Genomic DNA, 21,290 nt, shown 5'->3' on the forward strand with positions numbered 1-21,290 from the left:
TCGTATTCAATTAGTTGATTTGTTATTTCTGTTGCATACTTTCGACATATGTTATGCCGTATAACCTTCAATAATAATCTTCAAAGTTAACCAAAGTTGAAATTCCCATCAGATAAACATGGGAAATTCGTACAAAGTGATATACTTATGATTCTAGGTCTATAACTTTTTAGTTTATGTAACAAATTGTGTAAATAAAATTATATTTATTAAATGTTTTCACAATGAACATAAAGTAACAAAAGTAAAATTCAAAAGTTTAAATATAGCGCTCAAATTAACGGCAAATTAAATCTCTTCTCTTCTCGATTTTAGCCCTTTGGCTGGATAAACCGTATATATTATACAATATTAACCCCGGATCTAAACTAAAAACGATAATATTGAAAATCATCCAGTATTTCAGATTCACAGGCAGTGTAGTTGTCATATGTCCAATATGTTTATTAAACACGTTTTACACTCTATATACTATCTTCATCTAAGTGGCTTAGTTTATATTTTTCGTGATAATATATGTAAAAGTTATTTCCATTATCGTCATGTTTATTTTAGTTTCTTTATTCATCAATTTTCGTCTTTCAACTCTTATTGCCAAAAGATTAAACGATTTTTGATAAACAATGGTTCGGAATACAATACTTCACATAGTGTTTTTATTCTGTATAGTCCCAGGACTTACGAACAGAATTTTCTGCTTGAACCTAAATATTAATACGGGACTGATTGACAATGATTTTAAAAATACAATGTAAATAGATACTGTTAATATGTTTTTCGTGTAACTTATCTACAAACCTATGCGATCATCAATGTTACTTTCCTATTTTGCTTATTTCACAAAGGGTCAAACCTAACCTAACCTAATTTTTATCCAGTATTACTCTATTAATTCCACAGAAACATCGTTTTTTGTTTTCTGCCTATTATTTCCAATGTCTTTCTACTCTGTCTGTTTTACAAGCGATCAAATATAACCTGATCTAATTTATATCTAACATTACTGTGCATGGAATTAATGAATCGAGTCAAAATGAACACCATTCTTCGCTTCATTTCCACGATCCTCAGCGCCACTTTCCTTTGCTGCCTTTGCAAACGACAAAAATACGTGGCTGATCCCGTAAGGGGTTGCGATTAGACGGTGCGTGGGCGTAAATCTAGCGACACGCAGCGGCTTGCAGAAAAAGCTGTAGAAAAAAAAAAAGCGTGTGCACTTGGAACCTATTGGAAGTCCAGAAAAACCCACGGAAATGAGAAAACAGGTTAAAGGAAGGAACGAAAAGGGAATAAGGGAAAGTGTAGTAAATACAAAAGCTTGAGACAATTACGACAAAGTGGAAGTAGGAATCGCAAACGAGACAAGTAGTGGGGATATGATGTAGCGAATGTTGAACAGAGATACTCATGTAATTTTTGTGCATGCGACAAGAATGGACAATGCGCGTGGAAAGAGAAGGCATGAGAGTGAGGGTAGAGGGAGTTGGCAAGCGTGCGCGTGAAAGAGTGGGGGAAGTAGAAAGAGATAGAGAATGCGATATACTCTACTATGTTGGTTTGAGAGAGACAGATTGATTTTGGTCGCCGGGTATCGATCGTCGCGTTGAAAACTACCCCTCGAGTTGGAGGCGCAGTGTGCAAAACCGACTACGTACGAGTCGGTGGTGCTCGTGGTGATCGCGGTCCACGCGGATCTCTACGCTTTAGGCTCCTAGAGTTTTCACTTGCGTGTTCATCGCGATTTCCTCAGTTGTGGACTATCCACGGCACAGATCATCAACGGTTTTAAAAGTGCCGCAAGGACGTGTATAAGGTGAGATGTCTGCTCTATCGTTACATCTGCATCTGTTAAGAATCCCTCAGAAGTTCGATCTATCTGTTAGTCCGTGTATTATACTCGATATACGTTGCTTCTTTGGTCCGAGTGTCTTTTATTTGTGGAAAGGAAACAAATTATTCTGGAATATTTAGAATTTAGAGCAATTGCCAGTCGTTTGGTCCTCTTTGCACGAATTTTGGCTCATTGGTCATTTTCTGACCAATTTTGCTTGCGGATAGTTGAGAACATATTTTATTGCTTTCTTCGTGTTTTCAACGTTATCATGATGGTTAACTTTCAGATTGCGAATGTCCTCTGTAGCTATAATCTCAGAAAACTAAAGTTCCCTTCATTCGACTTCAAATATATAGTATTAACTTTTCGTATTTTAATTTTAATGTTACTTTTGTTGTATTTTAATCTTAGTATTAATTGCTCATATTTTAATTTTAATATTATTATTTCGGAACACATTGTGTGACATAACTTTACTTATAAGATAGAGGATACTAAAAGAGAGATATTTTTGACATATTTCTACATATTTTGAAAGATGAGAAAAATGCTAGATTTTAGTTAAATAGATAGAATTTTGGGTGTTTTTAACACTGTCACAAATAAAGGTGAACGTAGAGCGGAGACCAGCGCTGTCATGTCAGCACCGGGTCAATTAGAAGGGAATTTAGTTCTATGTAACACCAGTGTACACTTGTATTATTCTTGATGTTAACCGTTAGCAGTCATTATTAGCCCGTTATTAAATGCATAGGTGAATCCTTTTCCCTCCAATGCAACCTTTGCCCTTATTCGTCTGACACTTGTTCTGTTCTCCTCGAAGAAGCGCGCGGCTTATTAAGAGGGACGCCACTCGTTAATTCCTCTTTATGAACGTGACACTCTATTTTTGGAGTCTTTGCTCCATGACGGAAAGGCCTTATAAGAATCTCGCTAGGACTAAAACGTATGATGTAATTTTCTATGAAAATTTGCGTCAGGATTAGCGATGAGCCCGAACACACTGCGAGTAACATATTCATCGATTAGATTCGAACTCTGTATAAGTGTATTAGGTTATACAAAAAGTTGATAGCGTTTCTATTATATGAATTTCTATGGAATAGTGGAACGTTCGAACAAATATTGTTTTTAGTTGGATAATTTTTAATTAACGAGAATTAAAGAGAAATGTCGAAAATTTGTTAATGAAACAGCTTTTTTTTTGAAGTGAGACAACGTTGAGATTCGTATATCCAAGAAGTGTTGAATCGTAGCTATCATGTTCACCTCTATCTGTCTCATTCAACAAATATGGCAGAGTCTCGTTATTGTTTATCATGGCCTTTATAAATCTTATTCAAAAGAAATAGATGAGAAATGAAATATACCAGAAGGCTATAAAAGCTATGTGATGGGATTTATTAGTCAAGACGAACAATTTTTCATGCCGACATTCATTTCGTAAAGCTACAGATGGTAAAAGGATTAATTCTAGATAAATTTTTCTTAACATTCAGTATGAACTTTTGGTACAATCTGGTATTAATTGTCTAATTAAACAGATAATAGGCCTTACAGATTTACTTGTTTTCGAAAGTGTCCTAATACTGAATACTTATGAATTTATATTTAGTTCCAATTTTATATCTTGTAAGTTTATTTCTGTGATTATTATATTTCTAAATTGTTCCTTTGTTCCATTTCCTATGTATCAGTTTCTTCAAAATAGTAATTGTTTTGTAAAATGATGAATATATTATGATACAGTTATTATTATATTTTCATATCCATGCAAATATATGCAATATTGGAAAGTATACATTACAAGTATGTTCAAACATTGATCAATGAGGTTCGAACACTCTACATATAAGTATTTCGAAAGAAACTACTTTCAACTAGATTCGAACCTAAACGCATCAGATTCGCATCTTCTACGAGTACTTTAGCAAATAAAAATAATAGAATAGTCCCAAGTAGAACCGATCGAACTGATCAAATAAATTCGAAACTATACGAGCGTCTTTCCGGAAATTCTCCAATCGCTTAAAGTCATTTTTTAAATACTTATAAGTGTAAAACGTTCAAATAAAATTTATACGAATTCTATATATCATCTACAGTTCTATAGATTTTTCCTTTTTTTTAGAAAAATTCAACAAGATGATAGTGTTTTTCTGATTCTCGTAATTCGATTGCTGATATTGAACTATTCGTTTCGAGTACTCGTTCCAGGGTTCGAAGCCAGCTTGTGAGGATCGAATATTTGGCAAGTAGAATTAATGAAACGTTGTATGTTACAAGTACTATTCAAATTCTATGAAATTATTTATAGGATTTATGAGTTACATATGTGTATATAATATTGAATTTGATGCTATCACTAGTATACAGTCAGTTTCATCCATGAATTTTTTTTATTATTTTTATTATTTCAAACTTACTTTCACCTTAGCAAAAAGAAAAGATTTCTTTATTCTTTTAGAAGATGTTTATCTTAAGATAATAATATTCTTTTTGTATTTTGTTCAAATGAGATATTTTTTAGCATCAGAAGAATACAATTAAGTTGAAAATGATTGAAATGCAATAGGATTGTTTAGAATTTTCACTTGAAAAAATTTGTGAATATTTCTCAAACGTTACTAAACATATATGCAAAAAGCCAATGCAGAAAGTGTTCCAATTTCTTGAAAAAAAATCTCAATAAATATTTGAAACGAGGTAGGTATTTTAAAACAGAATACCCTCGTTTAAATATATTCGTAATTTGTTAATCATTTCTGATGATATTTTTTCGTCACACTGATTCTGTATACGCGTGTGTGAAATATTGGAAAGGATTAGCATGTACATGTGTGTCGGCGTTTATTACATCAGAAGTAAGTCAGGATGCTGGAAAACGTGGTCGATCGATAACATTGAAAATCATCCGTCCGTGGATGGCTGGATCTGGCGAGCAACCAACCGACCAGTCATAAATTCAAACCCTTCCTCTCTTCGTTTCTCGAAAATTTGCTGCGATCGTTTCGCGACACACACACATCGATTATCCTTTTTTCTCTTTTTTCTGCTTACAGGCTTTCTGCTTATTTCTGTCTAGAGAGAGAATAGAAGTATCATCAACACCACCATGGCGTTCGCAGGGTTAAAAAAACAGATTAACAAAGCAAATCAGGTGAGTGTATAACTTTATTTAATATTTGTTTATATCGCATTTCTCATGGTACAATCAACAAGGGGGGGGGTGATTCTATGTGAAAAAATAAATCAGGAATAGACAATAAAATCTTTTCATATTCCATCTCATTTTTGATAAAATTGAATTTAAAAGTTTGCTTAATAACGTGAATTTGTTTATTTATCGTCTGGGTACGAGTAAACATAACCAGCAAGAGGTTATTCCACGTGGAAAAATAAGTAAAAAATATAGAATACATATAATTTTTTCGAATCTAAGGCCTTGTTTTCAAGAAAATAGAGTTTTAACATGTTTAATTAACTTGGATATGAATTTTATTTTTGTTAACTACTTTATCGGTTTACTCATCGGTGACCTTTTATCAACGCGAATTTTATTGCTACCGTAATTTTCATGAAACGAACATTTAATAACGTAGTAAAATACTGTGGAATGAAAAATTGAACGTAAAATTTAATATATTCAAATATTAAACAGAACTCTATGTTACAATGTTACAAATTAGATAATTTTTCGATCCAAAAAGAATTTCAAGTCTTTAGCACAGGTTCCCAATTTAATACAGCACTGAATACGCAATGGAGTCAGTTGAACATATTATCATAATTAGCAGCCCTGTTTTAATACGCGGACCACCAGTGACTGATTCAGAATCAGAGTTGGTCACTTTTTACTTGGAAAAGAAATAATAGGCGAAAAAATCAAGTATTTACACTAAATAAAATAGTAAGAAAGTTTATTTGAAAATAAAACCATTTGCAAATAAATTTCAAAATCGTACTTGAAATGTAAATTATTTCTAAATAATTTATTTACCAAATATTTCATTGTTTCAAATAATAATGGGAGATAAAGGATAACGAATAATTGTTTTTCGTGTAGAAGGGATGTTAATTACTCTATATGTTGATATTTAATACTATCCTTTGAAAATCATTTCGCGATCCACACTTTACAATCTATGGAATAGCATGTTACTTATGTGACGGTGTTCAATGTCTCTTGTAATGTAATTACGGTATGCTATGAATGTGAGAGGCGAAGTCGCGTTATCCTCGCCTACGCACGGTTAACTGACCGAGATTCGTGGAGTTTTTTTGAGGCCAGATTTTCAAGCTTACTTCGCCACCGGGGAATCACCGTTGTCCCTTTGTAGTCGCACGTATATCGCTGACTTTTACTAGGTCACGCTATGATTTCAATTGCATTTCACCGTTTGATAAATCATTATTATGCACGTATTATGATTTCGAAGACATTGCATATTTCGGTATTACAATGACAAAGAGACGAGTAGAATATTTCTTTTTGTTAAACTGGGGTTTGGAGGTTTGGATATATATATATATATATATATATATATATATATATTCTTATCTATATCTATTTAATATATATTATTTTATTGTAATTTAGTTATAGTTATAGCAAGATAGTTAATACATATAAACATACATATGTAAATGAATGGAATATATATTCCTTTCTTTCTCTTTGCTAAATTGAGATTTTAAAATTAAATTTTTTTTAAATCTAGAAATTTTGATATACTTCTTTATTGTATTTTTTATGTTCAGTTCTTGAAGTATAATTTTTGGTCATAAAGTATACATTAACCATATTTTCGAATTATTGGATCATCACTTTTTCCTTTCCTTTACTGCTTTATAGTTTCATAATAAGTCAGAGTGATATTCGTGAAAATATATGGATTGTCCGTGGGCGATAATGATTATTCCTATACGATGCAACAAAGTTTCGTCTTATATAATTATCGAACGAAATATAAATTGATCGTAATGCGGTAACTAACGGCACGGATAGATTTTAAAATGCACTATTGAGGTTTCAAATGCAGGTTCAAATGCTATTTTTACTTTAATTTTCGATAATATTTTACAAAGTACTTTTAACAATTTGTTCAACTGGAACATATCGTTATTTATGAAAACTGTCCATAGAAGCATTAATTATAATATGTAAACATTAGAAAAAGGGAAAGTTTACGCAATTTTTAGTTAATAAATAATAACATTTAACATATAATTGATATAACTAATATAATTAATAGAACAATTTTAAACTATTTTTTTTTGAAAAATTTCAAAACATAATAATCTTTTAAATTTAATTTTTATTTATATTCGTTGTAACTTCAAATAATATTATGTTAGTTATTTATATAATAATACTATATTTTATATGTTTACCATAATATAATAAATTATTATTATAAAGTTTCCACTTGAAATAGTACCACAGAATATATCTTATTAAACTTATTCATTAGGATAAAAGAAAATACTCTTTTATATTAGGTCATCCCATAAGTTCGTGGCGACTTTTGTGTATACATTTCATGTGTCGATTTATAAACATACAGCGATAAGGAGCCAATGCACTTGAGCTTAGCTGATCGAGAACAGGCTAGAGCAGATTTTCGTGGATATAAGATCGTAATATAGTGAACACAGTGACTTCTAACAGTAAAAAATCATGAGTGAAATGCGTATCCATTTTCGACATCTCATGTTATATGAATTTCGGAAAGGAAATTCTGTAACAATTGCCACGAAAAACATATGTGCTGTTTACGGAGAAAATGCGCTTTCATCTCGCACCTGTAGGAAGTGGTTCCAACGTAGAGCTGGGAATTTTTGTTTAGAAGACGAGGAACGCTCCGGGCGTCCTCCGCAGACAGACGAAGATAAAATTCGGGATCTTGTTGAAAAATCACGAAGTTTGACAGTTCAAGAGATGTCAAATGTTCTGAAAATACCTAAGACAACGATTCATAGGTGTTTAAAAAAAATAACATATATAACCTCTCGAAAAACGGCACGAACTTATGGGATGACCTAATAGAATTGAAAGATTATCTACGACCAATTATACAATTTATTTCATGCATTCATAATATGTAATTTATTGATTCTTAATCGCTTTTAACAGAAAACTGAAACAAGCAAGTTGTCCTCGGAACAATACGAGGAACATAACAAACAGTACATTAAATCAGTCTTGCAGTGCAATTTGTATCGTTATATCGTTCTTTAATGATCAATTTACCGGTATCCTAAACTGCTTATCGGATAGTCCTTGTCGATAATTAGTTTTACCGTTATACATGGTTTTATCGTAAAATAATTCTGTATACGTTCACGTTCAACGAAATATTTTATAGAAGTACTTTAATTAAATATTATTAGTATATTTTATGAGATCAAAAGCATACATTAGTTTAACTTCATTGAATTTCTATATCAGAAATATTTAAGTTTTCACAAAATTCGATTCAAACATTTTTAATGTGGAAATTTGATGAAGTTAAACTGATATTGCTGACTGAATTCAATTCAGCCAACAGATAAAAAATGTGGAATTTTCAACGCAGATCGAAATACAATATTTATTTCTTTCCTGAAACTCAATTTGCCTGGCTTACTATCGACAATAATTTATATTTGTTCTTTTCCAATAAACTTCTCCCTTTTCTATTTCTTCACGTAATCACGATATTATTTTACTTATACTTGCTAAGTTTCCCTTCATTGACGATTAAAAATAAATAAATATTCGAGGTGATTTACTTTTGAATATCGATTTCTCTCTGTTATATCATTAGGCTCCACTTGAGTTTGATTCTCTCTTCTCGAAGCTTATTATTGTCAGTTTTCATTTTTCAAATGTACAACATTAATATGAATTAATTCGTTAAACCTCTAGTTCGTAATCGTAAAAGATCAATATTAAATAAAGGTAAAGTATGGCCATAGAGAAAGTAACTAAGAATAATTACGATTTCATATCGATCGACGTTCCAACCATTAGTACAGTGTTTTGACCCGTGAACAGGGGTCTCGTTCGTCACAATGCGCCTTGAGTGGAACAATTAATTCTTATTTAGGCTGACACTTATTAAATGCGAGATGGGAGACGTGTTCATAGTTTTACATGGTTAAAGATAAACTTTCTCAAACCAAGATAAGTATTGCAAAGACCAATAATTGGATAAATATAATCTTATATAATTTTTGAAAAATTATAAAATTTTAATAATTACAAATTATATTATATAAAAGGGGTTGCTTTGCAATGAGTGATATTCATAGGTATATTTAGATAAATGAAGTACTACTGTACTTACATATGTACATTATGGTATTTTCAGTTGCAGTTACTATTATAGAACAATTTGTATATAGTTCTTTTCTCAGTGTGTCTGTGTCAAACAATTTATTCCTGTGTAATTAAAAAGAAAATATTCATTGAAAAATTAATTGAAATCGTTATATCGTGAAACAGATGAATGTAATTATTTTGTTATACATATGTATGGTGTAGAAAGAAAGAGAGAATTTATGGCAAGATTGTTCTATGAAGTAATGCAAATAGCGTACGGTTTCAATGAAGTTCTCCGTGTATTTTATACGGGTATTAATTCAAATTTACCGGCTTTTTAAACGAGTCTGGGAAATGATACTCGAGGTTGCAAGAACGACTTTTATTTCAATCATAGAAAGACAATATCCGATTCATGAAAATTTATATTCGCCAACCAAGGGCGTAAATGTATTTTTATCCTTTTGAAGTCGCAGTTCTGAAAGTTCATCATGGCACGGTTTTTGTCAATGTATTAATTAACTTTTAGAGTTACTGTTTATTACTCACTTATTGTTCTTAATGACCAACAAAAAAAAGAATAATTTTAAATATACTACAGAAAATTGCAAAATAAAATTATCCTGTAATCTTAAATAATTTAGGTTTGTCAGTTTATTTTTTTTATATGCTAATTACAAATATCAAAGTATTATTTTTATAATTAAAAAATCAGGAACTATATAATGGTAATCAAATGCTTGTAATAAAAGGAATATGAAAAGAATTCTAATGATCTTCTTTTAGAAATAAAAAATTTAAAATATTAGGTGTGGTATAAATTATGTAAAATTTACAAAATGTTCACTTTTATTATAGATATAACATAGCTTTACATATTAATTTTGACATGCGTGTAACAATTATATAGTTTTGGATTTTACGTAATTGATTTCGTAGCAGCTACATTTAAAATTTTAGTTACGAATATTTTAACTACGAATATTATAGAAACAGTGTAACGTAAATGTTGCATGAATTACACATTTATTCAAAGTATCGCAATTATTGCATATAGGTAATAATAATTACGTTAGCAAGTGCTATTGGTAATAGGTGCTCATTTGCCCTTTATAAACATGAAATATGTAATACTAAGCTACTATTATGTTTTAATTCTTAATTGTGTTGTGTTATATATTAACCAGCATAGAGAGATATGAAATTTTATTATATTAGAAATTAGGAAATCATCTTTATAATCAATTTCCGGAAATATCATTTTAATGTAATGTATGTATGTATGTATGTGCAACGCATTAAGTAAATTAACTAAGCATTTGGTAATATGTTCGATAGAATGTATGTGTTAATTAGAGATTAAAATAGTCTTATCATGGTATCTTATCATCATCATCAATTGCAAAATAATAATTTAAGGGACAGTGAAAAATTCAGAAGTTTGAGAATAATTTGAAAGAAGTTCGAAAATTTGAGAGTAAAGAACTACTAACGCCGATTATAGTCGGTGCTCAAATAATAATATGCTCGGTTCTAATTACATCTGAAATTATTGTTTTGATTTTGTGTTTGATTACGTATTAATAATGTAGTTTCTTCGAGGAAAGAGATTGGAACAAACCAGCTATCTGTACATCTGTTAATTTCTTCAGTTGTCAAGGTTACATTTTTATCTTATCCTAACCCTTTTTTTATCCAAAGTGAATATTCGTGGCGAGTAGAGGAAATATACTCGCAGCCATGTGCGCCTTAAAGAGAAGGTTAATGCAGGATATGAGGAAGATTTTTTCGTACTTAACGTCAACGTTTTTCGTCCTTCATAAACGAAGAAGATTTACAAGAAATGAACTTGTTTGCGCACGATCGAAATATTATTAATACTATTTTAAAATGGCAAGTTATGAGCTGCCAGTATCAATAAGAACTTATCCGTGCACAACAGTAACAAACTTGATAACAAAAGAAATGAAATTTTATAAGCGGAGTTGAAAAATTACAAATTATCTGTTTTTATTTTTTGTTATTCTTTACTACTTGAAATTTGTTCGTTAGCTTAAGGTTATTTATATTGTATCCTAATTCTAAAAAGAAAACTGTTTAATAATAAACGTACAAAAGCCACATTCGCAGCCATGTGCGCTGTAAGGAAAAGTTTAACGCGAGTAACCGTATTTACCGAATAATTCCAAGAAACCGGATTTTCATGGTAACCATTCTCAGAATATTTCATCGGCAGTTGTAACGTCGCGAGCATTACAATATAATCGGTGCATAAATTCGAATCAAACAGCATGTGATATTGCAACTACCGGATGTGGGTCAGATTTACTCTAGGACAACGTGTAATCGGCAACGGTGCGCTACCTATGTTTCTGCGTGTAATGCCGCTTCACAAGTGGGTCACTGTTAAATATAGGTCACGGTCGTATGGGACCTTCGTCAAATAATCGTGTTGCTTGGCTTTTACACTTTTCAAGGATCTTGACATAGTGTTGCTCTCGTCTGTAACTTGCGATTCAACTACAAACGACTCGATATTCGCGATTATCGTAGATTTGCTATATTAAGTTACGCGATCACTTAATAGAAATAAACGATTTTCAACTTAGCTTTAAACCGGAAGCTTCTATAATTATAAGATTAAAAGTTAATAACGATAAAGTAGTTTTAGCTTTTTAGACTTCCTGCAAACATAGATACGGTATTATTTATTTCCAAAGTTATCTCGGCATAACTTCATAAAAATGAGAGACTTTTAACTTATTCATTATGCAAATGAATTTCATATATAAAAATACACGAATAAAAATGCTACCTATAAATCATGAATTGTTCAATAGGAAAAGAATTAAAGTACACATGTGATTAACAACACTCTCGCGATATTGTTTGAAATTCTATTATATTCATTATATGGAATAGTGAATGAAGATAATTTCGAATTAAACAGAGCTGAACAAAAACGAGAAGAGAAAGAGAGATTGTGGGTGGGTTCGCGATGCGATATGCGTTGTTATTATGTAAAATGAATTGCTTTCATTTCGCGTTTCAAACATTGTAGACGATTCATCTTCTTCGAGAAAAGATGTGTAGAATATTTTGCTTGTTATTGCGAAAGGGCGCGTAGTAATGTTTGCAATCCTCATTCATACGTTCCCGTTTCATTGAAATTACTTGCGTGTTTCTCAAATGAAAAGAATTAAGCCACCGTGATAATCTTTATTCATATATGCAAAGTAAGAGAGAAGACCAAGGAATGGCACGAAATGTATTTATTAAGAAAATCTTCTCGAACTTTTAGATGCGTTAAAATAAATGAAATAAATAACGAATGAAATAGAAATTATATTTGTATAATCATTTGAAGAAATAATAAAAATAGTTCACTTCCGTAATGTCCAACTTTAAAACGATACATTTAAGGGATAAAAAGATATAACCGCTCTAGAAAGCTCGTTTGTAGGCCGGATATGATGGACAACCGGAAACTGGCCCGTCTGTCGCCATAAAAGAAAGCATCGTAGAAATCTCGAGCACATATATTGTGATAGTCGATTGGTCAATGTTGGTTAATTGCTCGTAAACCGAGATGATCTTGAAAGATGAAACGAGATTTCCTATGAACGAGAGATATCCGTAGGTCAGAGGCGAGGGCAAAGGATATATGTAGTATGGTAAGATGTTTGAAAAGGGAAGAAAATACCACTGCCAGAAACGATAGGCTCTCCGGATCAATAATACCCGTCGTCAATTGATCTAAAGTGATGTATACCTCTGAAATCTTGGCAACTAGTACGAAGGAACTCTCGACCGATATTCAACCATTTTTATCATACAATCATCACCGCCATAATAATCAATAATCAATATTAAACAAAGATATTTGAAACTATTAATTCATTACATAATTGTGGTCTATACTATATGAGTTATTGATATGACTGTTTCCATTTTAGATTTATCTAGTCGTCATATTATACAAATACATTTTGTATCGTATCTGTATAATATAAATATCTCCATTGTTTTTATTATCGAACGAAAGTTCTTGAATAACATTAACATAAACTTGCATATACAAATGTATAACGTTATGAGCAACAGAACACAATAATAAAAAGCAAGAGATTTAAATCTATTAAAATCTATCGCGCGATTAAATTGACGTACTTCCTTTTCCTTAAATAGCAAAGGTGAATTTAACGAGCAAAAATCGAATAAGATGAAAAGCATGTCTATATAATACGAAATATGAAAATACAAGAAAAACAAAACAATGAGTATTTATTTTTTAGTGAACGGTTACAAACAGAAAATGTTCATGTTAGATAATATTAAATATTTGATGTGCTAGTTAAAAATAGGAATTGTGGATCATTCACCTGGTCGAAACGAAAAATGACCTCACTCTTCCTACTTTCACTATTTCTAATTAGTAGAGATAAGTTTGCGTTACGTCAAGAATAAGAAAACTTTCAACAAAAATAATATAAAGTTGATTAATTTTAATAAATTGATGAGTATAAAAAATATGCTAAATGTAATTTCTATAAATCCAACTGCTTTTTCTAACCAGTTACAATTTTAGGCAGAAAATTGATACGAAAGTTACAGTTTGAAAATTAAACAGACTAAACTAAGCTAAATTAAATCAACTAAGTTTAACAAATTGTAAAGTACATCATTGAGGTTTCAGATATGATTGGAGACACATTGTGAAGATTTTAAATGCAGTTTTAAGTGTATCATGAAGAAGATAATTATTGTTCTTCATAACTTTGTTATTGCTGTAGAAATTCATTTAACCAGCTTATCCGGCTCGTTTATGTACAATCAATTTCCTGAAACATAATTAATAGAGAAAATATGAAAGAGAGCGTGATAATTAAAGTAGAAATTATACTACTTATTAACGCAGCGTTAAAAAGATAGGAAATAATACAAAAATTTGTTTTTTTTTTAATATTTTCTTTTTATAGATTATGAAAATAAAAATAAATGTTTGAAAATAATAAGGAATTGATTGACATTGCGTTCAACTTACAAGAGTAAAAAATTTGTGATTTTTACGAAAAATAGGTAATATAAATTCTCTTGTATTATTTAGTAATCAACATGAATTAACGAGTATTATTCAAGAAATTAAAAATATGCGCAAATAATATTCAGTTCCTGCATAATTATAATCAGTTCAAAAGTGCTTTTTTTTGTTTTTAATCAAATGTTCGTTTATACATTTAACAATAATGAGTATACATAAATGACATGCATTAACGTTCCGGTTATTATATAATTTATTACATAATACATTAAATAATTTATTATATAATAAAAGTGTAAATAAAAGTGTAGTAAACATTCATAAAATGAAGTTAATAAAAGAAAAATTTTATTAAATGTGTCAGAGAATATTTACGTAATATACGTAATTATAATATAAGGAAACAAGACCGAGAGGAAACGAAGATCGCGAAAATTTATTAAGTTAATGAAAAACTCGTTATTAATTTATCTATTAAAAAATTACTAAATTATAAAATTTCAAGTATTTAATCTCTCACACACAGAGTTAAAAACAATAAAAATTTCTCTAATAAAGACATTAAAGAAATGTGTTTCATAACTTCTTTAAATTCTATTTATTAGTAATCAGTAGTCGACATTATTTATTGTGAAATTAATAATTTGCAGGATGGTCGCATGTAAGTCAAATGTACTTTGCATTTATTTCAGTAACAATAAATGCAAATGTACTTTGCATTTATTTAAGTAACTTTGCATTACACCGTTATTTATAGGTTCCAAGCACACCTCTTGATTACTGCAGACGTATACCAAGAGTCTTTCCCTTTAATTATTTACGGTAAAACCAAGGATTACTTTCGGAAAAATAGTTACGCTCATCCATTCATGCTCTTGCATTACGATCTTTTTTGTGAATTATTATAAAAAACACTAAAGATTTGTCATGATATGAGACATTTTTCATTCATATAAATTTTATAATGGATAAATCCGTAATCTTGTAGACATTTTCGAGTTATAAAGGCTCGCCTGTATCCATAAAAACATATATTTAATCCCAGAAATAAATAAAAAGGTAGAGTTAGAAACATAAAATTTTAAAATTATTCCTGTGATCTTCAGTTCGAAAAGCAACAATGGAAAGAATCATTTACTATTTTCGCGTGTACCTGCAGATTTTAAGGTTTTTATGTTTCATGAATTTGAAGGCTTCCTGAATAAACAAAATGTAATCTTGTCACGATTTTCGAATTACCACGGATCGACTGTACTTAACTCTTAACTGGTATTATTGGATCACAGGCAACCATAACAATTTGGAATTAGATTACTTAGTTTGAAGAATGTAAAATATAAAATAAAATTAGATATGCTAAGTTTCAGTAATCTAACATAAGTTATAATAGTTATACATACATAATCTAGCAGTACTATTTGAAGGATAAAATTATAATGTTTAATCTTATTATTTAATTCTAATGAAATTTGTATTTCCAGTATATGACAGAGAAGATGGGCGGAGCGGAAGGAACAAAACTCGACGTTGACTTCATGGATATGGAGAGGGTGAGTACGTTTCTACATTTTTAAGGTTTCCGGAAGGTGTTCTTATTGCATCGCCTTTAACCTTCGATCAATCTTCTCGCCAATGAAACCTTCTTGATGAAATTTGTTCGCACCTCTTTTACTTCAAAGAAATGAACTCCTTATGTACTTTGAAATATTATTTAGAAATAGAAATAAATAAGAAAACGAAATAAAAGTAGAAATTTGATAATGTAATATCATTTAAGCTAACGTACAGTATGATATAATTTTGATCGTAGAAAACGGATGTCACGTATGAGCTGGTGGAGGAGTTACAAATGAAAACGAAAGAGTTCCTTCAGCCAAATCCAACTGCAAGAGCGAAGATGGCCGCGGTCAAGGGCATCAGTAAGCTCAGCGGTCAGGCAAAAGCCTCGACTTACCCCCAACCAGAAGGTGTTCTCGGCGATTGCATGCTTATTTATGGAAAGAAATTGGGAGAGGATAGTATTTTCGGTACGTTTGTTCAGTCCATATAGTTAGACTTAATTAATAATTAATTGTTATTTTAAAACATTCATATTCACTTCCTATCACCAAAAAGCTGTGCCGCTACTTTAACTTTCGGAGGACATTCGCATCTCAACCCATAACTTTCGTAATTGCATACCTAACGAAGAAACTAGTAGAGCAGACGCATAAATTATGCATCTAAGTACAAGCAAACATTCGGCTCATTAATCTTTCCTAATTTCTGTTCGCAGCTCAGGCTCTGGTTGAAATGGGCGAGGCGATGAAGCAGATGGCGGACGTGAAATATTCTCTGGACGACAACATTAAACAAAACTTCCTGGAGCCTCTGCACCATTTGCAGACCAAAGACTTGAAAGAAGTGATGGTAGGTTGGTTACTAAAAAAAGTTGGCTTTTCTTCTTGACTCGTTGAGTAGCGTTGTCCCAGTTTAACGCGACAAGAATACGCGACGAGACAGAAAGAAAGAAAGAGGGGAAAAGTGCATGTATTCGAGAACGGGAATTGATATCCCTTTTTGTTTTCAGCATCACCGGAAAAAGCTTCAGGGACGAAGGCTGGACTTCGATTGCAAGCGGAGACGTCAAGCGAAAGGTATACTTGGACGCGAGTTGACTTTATCTTTCTCTGCGATATTTATTGATTTATTTAAGCACAACACATTGGGGCCGCGCACATTGTGTCCTTGCACACCTTGTACATACATCATGTCTTTGTACAAAAACTCGATGCGTGTCGTTTGCAATTATACGCACGTAGAGTGGCTCACAAAAGCGTTCGAACACTTCTGAAAACCTCTTATGGATATATTATACCTGTTACATATTTTGAAATTTCATTGGTATTGTAGTAAGATAGAAGTATCATGATTTACGTTGGTAAAATATAAAACAGATGTACAGTGGCTACACAAAGTATTTACATGTCATTGTATTTATTATTGCATTTACTTACTAATTATTTAGACTCGATTTCGTTATGTTATATTTTATATGGTAATAACAATTTATGATTAAGAAGGAATATTTTAATATATGACAGGTAAAAGTTCTATGTCATGATAGCCATATCTCACTACAGTATTAATGCAATTTCAAACAGTTCTGTATAACACACGTAACACATTCATAGAAGATTTCTATAAGTATTCAAATAGTTTTATGGGTCACTCTACTAAAAATAAAGATAACATGTAAAGATAAAATCTAAAATCGGACAAGAAATGCAGCTTTATTAAATGATTTATGCGTGTTCTTCCTTCATTTTCAGTTCATTGTCTTAGTTTACAGGCATTCCATTCGCATGTTCTGCTGCATGTGCACTTTGTCATAGATAAATTATAGTTGGTTGATGTTACCATGATAATTTTTTATTTGTTTATATGGGGTGTTTCATCAAGTTAAAATGCAGATTATTTATTGCAGATGATCTTAATGCGTATGAAGGTCCATATTTATTTGCAAATTATCAATCATTAAGTTTTTCAGTTTAGTATGAGAGAAAAATATTTGTTTTCCGTTTGTTTGTCTGCATTCTTAATAATTAGCAACTGGAAAAAGATCAGCCAGTCCTCATTTTGGAAGTCCAGTGAAGTCCTCTTCACCATACACTGGTATGTGATTTCCTACGTGCAATAGTTATTAAATTCCTCACTTTATTTCCAATTTTTTAGATTTAGTTGCTTTTTTTAGAAACATATAGAATAATCAACCCTTTAATTATTTTCCTTTAAATCCATAATGATTACGTTACATTATGTGCATATAAATAACAATCCAAGTAATAATCTTTCTTTTTTCATCTTTGATGTATCTTTGTATATTTTTTCTAAAATAAATGTATGTAGATTTATATCATAGTAATTCACAATCCTTTCAGATGATTATACTAAAAATACTAAGTATAACAAATATAAATATATTCAGAAGTGCACTAAAGGTACTGCGAATGTTGAATGTGTTGTACTTATTCTGTATATATTTTCTAGTGAAACTTCAATATCTGTATTATAAATGCTTGTGTTTCGAGAAAGAAGGAATGTACACGATCAAAGTACTTAGGCATTTCATATGGTTTAATTTCGCTAACTTTTACTCCTTGTTGTGTGTATATCTTATAATGTATCAAACATAGGCATTTAAGCAACCCTGTAGTACAATTTTTAATACCTTCACCGGCGCAAATTTTGCGAGCAGGTTCTCACGTTTCAGACGACGAAATTCGTCAAGCAGAAGAGAAATTTGCAGAGAGTCTCCATCTGGCACAATTGGGCATGTTCAACCTTTTGGAGAATGATGTAAGTAAAAAACTAATTGAATGTGTGTTAATTTTTACTTGAACAAGTTCTTATATAGAGATGTATCAAATTCTTCATGGAAGAATTGAGCAATTAACACGATAAAAACTTAAAGATGTTTGCTTATCATTGTTATATTGCTATATTGTTGCTTTTCATTGCTTTTTCCTTAGGTTGAACAAGTGGCACAGTTGGCAACATTCAGTGAAGGTCTCCTGGAGTACCATCAGCAGTGTACTGAGATTCTAAGAACACTAACAGAGACACTTTTGGAGAAGTATGTATTGATACAGTATACATATCTCACCAGACTTAGAACATCTTTTATTTTTTATAATCCTTTACAAGAAAATGTATAGAATATAAATGTTAATTAATAAATTGAAAAATTATGGCAATTTATATATTAATTCACTTTCACTTAAGAAATTCATTTTCTGTATTGCTCTAAAAAAGAATTTTGATTCTTTGTGTAACTTAATGTGATTATATTATGTACAGGGTATATGAATACTATTGTTAAAGATCATCACAGTGCAACATTATACCTCTGGATCAGTGGAGGTTTGAAATTCGAAGTTAAAGACAATTTTGTAGCAACTTCTTTAACGAATCTCTATCGATCTAAAGATGTAGAATCGCACTATAGTGGTCTTTATTAACAATATCTATACATCTTTTACTTTTGTTATATGAATTTTTTCTAATTTCTATAGTTTTAAGGTTCCTAATAACATTATTTTATGCTATGAAATAATCTTCCACTTATTATCCACAATAATTTTGTAATGATTATGCTATTGTATTTTTATTTTTAATCACAGGAAAGACGAGGCAGCGAACAAACCAAAAATGGAATTCATACCGAAGACATTGGCTGATTTACACGTCGATGCATTACCTACATCGGATGCTATGAACGGTGGGAACTTCTCCTTCCACGGTAAAACACATTCACACATATGTTCACATCCAAGATAATGACTCTTGCGGGTGAATTGGCTGTCTGTTTCTTGTTTCCTCTGTCATGCAACATTTCTGCGTGTCCTGCAACTATACACTATAGTCGTATACATTGTACTCTTTCCTGATTGAGTTTCCCTCGCCATTACTCTGACTGTTAAACGGACATTAAATTTTTGTTATCTTTTGTACTCAAAGGAATATATTACATACACACTAAAATATGACATAATAGTAAGATATAAAAGTCGATGAAATCATATTTGAACTTCAATGTGGAGATTGATCTTCTTTTTTATTATGGTTTCGTCGAGATTGTAATAGAGCTAACAAATTGAATAACAAATTTTCCTGCAGTTTTATGTTAATTTTGATAAATAATATTATATAATGTTTCTGGGTTTAGCATTTCGTTTTTTCAAATGCTAGGAAGTTATTCTATATAAATTTATTTATTTATCTATTTAATGGTGATAAAAGGTGAAATTGCTTCACTTATTATTATTGCTTCACTTAATTAAACATTTAACACGATTACTTACCTATCACCTTGAATGCATTTTATTTTACTGTTTCCAAGCTAAGCAATAATTTTTTTGTATTTTTGATACTTCGAGAAATAATTGTACGCAAGTATGAACTATGTATATATTGACTCACCAACGTAATTTCGCGAAACTCATCTCTAACGCATTCATTACACGTTATCCGACTGTTCTGTGTGTATACTCTCGTATACCTGAATGTCTGTCCTTTTGACACAATGTAGGGGCAAGTCGAGCCGGGTCTCCGATTCATGGGGATGGGAAGCGCTCGCAGCTTGAGCTATTTCCAGCCGGAAACCCGCCACAATCTGCCAATGGTAAATTTTGCATGGGGTTGGTTTCTCCTATCGTAGGTTTCGATCGATCGATTAATTATTCAATTTCAATTCTATCGCTTTTCGTGCACCGCAAACAGGGCAAGAAAGTAATTACTATTTTGCTTCTTGTGTATCTTCTATCGATGTATCCTAATTTAGCCATTTACTGATCATTAAGTATATACATGCATGTTTATGTAATGGTTATACATTTCTTTTTGTGTGTACTGTTATGGAATACTTTGTTTTTCTTAATTTTATAAGATATAGTGATTCACAATAAAACTTGAATGTCAAGATCATTATGTTGTTTACTATCATTTTTTAATAATATAGTATTTATTGGATTGTTGTAGATTTCTCTATAAAAATTATATAAAAAGTCTACTTAGAACCAATAGAAATCTAATTTTCTAATTTAATTTTCACTGCATATATAAATCTCAGACATTATCGTATTTAAATATTAATGTGATTCACTGTACTTCATAATTTTATCTAGATTTTAGCGAGAATAGCTGTTTAAGTTGATCATCAGATATTATCATACATTTAGTTTTGCATTATGTTTTATTTTATTGAAGATAAAATTCAAATTATTTAGATACTGTAGTGCTCTAATTTAAGACTGTTGCAGCAAGCCTAATATTTTGTTGCATTATCTATTTGTATCTAATATAATTCTAAAATTCTTGATGGTTTCTAGCTTCGCCCTTGCCATCACCGAGCAAATCGCCAGCCAGGACTCCGATGACAAGACAACCTTGCTGTACAGCTTTGTACGATTTCGAGGCAGAAAATCCTGGAGAACTCGGCTTTAAAGTAAATATAATACAATTATATATACAATTTTCCATTTCTGATTGTTTTTTTGTGTGAGTAATCTGAATTGGTAAATGTATTTAATTAAATATTTTGTAACTTAATTTTTTGTTATCGTAATTGA

The 21,290-nt window shown here is 30.9% G+C and overlaps 1 protein-coding gene across 11 annotated transcripts in view; it reads left to right on the forward strand.

Annotated features, from left to right (window-relative positions):
- EndoA (SH3 domain containing GRB2 like, endophilin-A) overlaps positions 1–21,290 on the forward strand; it is a 30,375-nt gene that overhangs the window by 3,672 nt on the left and 5,413 nt on the right. Inside the window, exons 1-12 of one of the 11 annotated variants that reach the window (XM_033334453.2) lie at positions 1,609–1,813; positions 4,897–4,994; positions 15,663–15,731; positions 15,992–16,208; positions 16,457–16,590; positions 16,751–16,817; positions 17,770–17,835; positions 18,419–18,519; positions 18,693–18,796; positions 19,344–19,462; positions 20,252–20,344; positions 21,051–21,166. In XM_033334453.2, the coding sequence (XP_033190344.1) occupies positions 4,950–4,994; positions 15,663–15,731; positions 15,992–16,208; positions 16,457–16,590; positions 16,751–16,817; positions 17,770–17,835; positions 18,419–18,519; positions 18,693–18,796; positions 19,344–19,462; positions 20,252–20,344; positions 21,051–21,166 (1,131 nt within the window). In that variant the 5' untranslated portion in view covers positions 1,609–1,813; positions 4,897–4,949. Of the gene's footprint in view, positions 1–1,608; positions 1,814–4,896; positions 4,995–15,662; positions 15,732–15,991; positions 16,209–16,456; positions 16,591–16,750; positions 16,818–17,769; positions 17,836–18,418; positions 18,520–18,692; positions 18,797–19,343; positions 19,463–20,251; positions 20,345–21,050; positions 21,167–21,290 lie in introns of those variants that run through there. The other 10 variants (XM_076617751.1, XM_076617753.1, XM_076617752.1 and 7 more) reach the window with 10 other exon arrangements.

The sequence above is a fragment of the Bombus vancouverensis genome, chromosome 4, assembly GCF_051014615.1.
Source record: "Bombus vancouverensis nearcticus chromosome 4, iyBomVanc1_principal, whole genome shotgun sequence".
Lineage (NCBI taxonomy): Eukaryota > Metazoa > Arthropoda > Insecta > Hymenoptera > Apidae > Bombus > Bombus vancouverensis.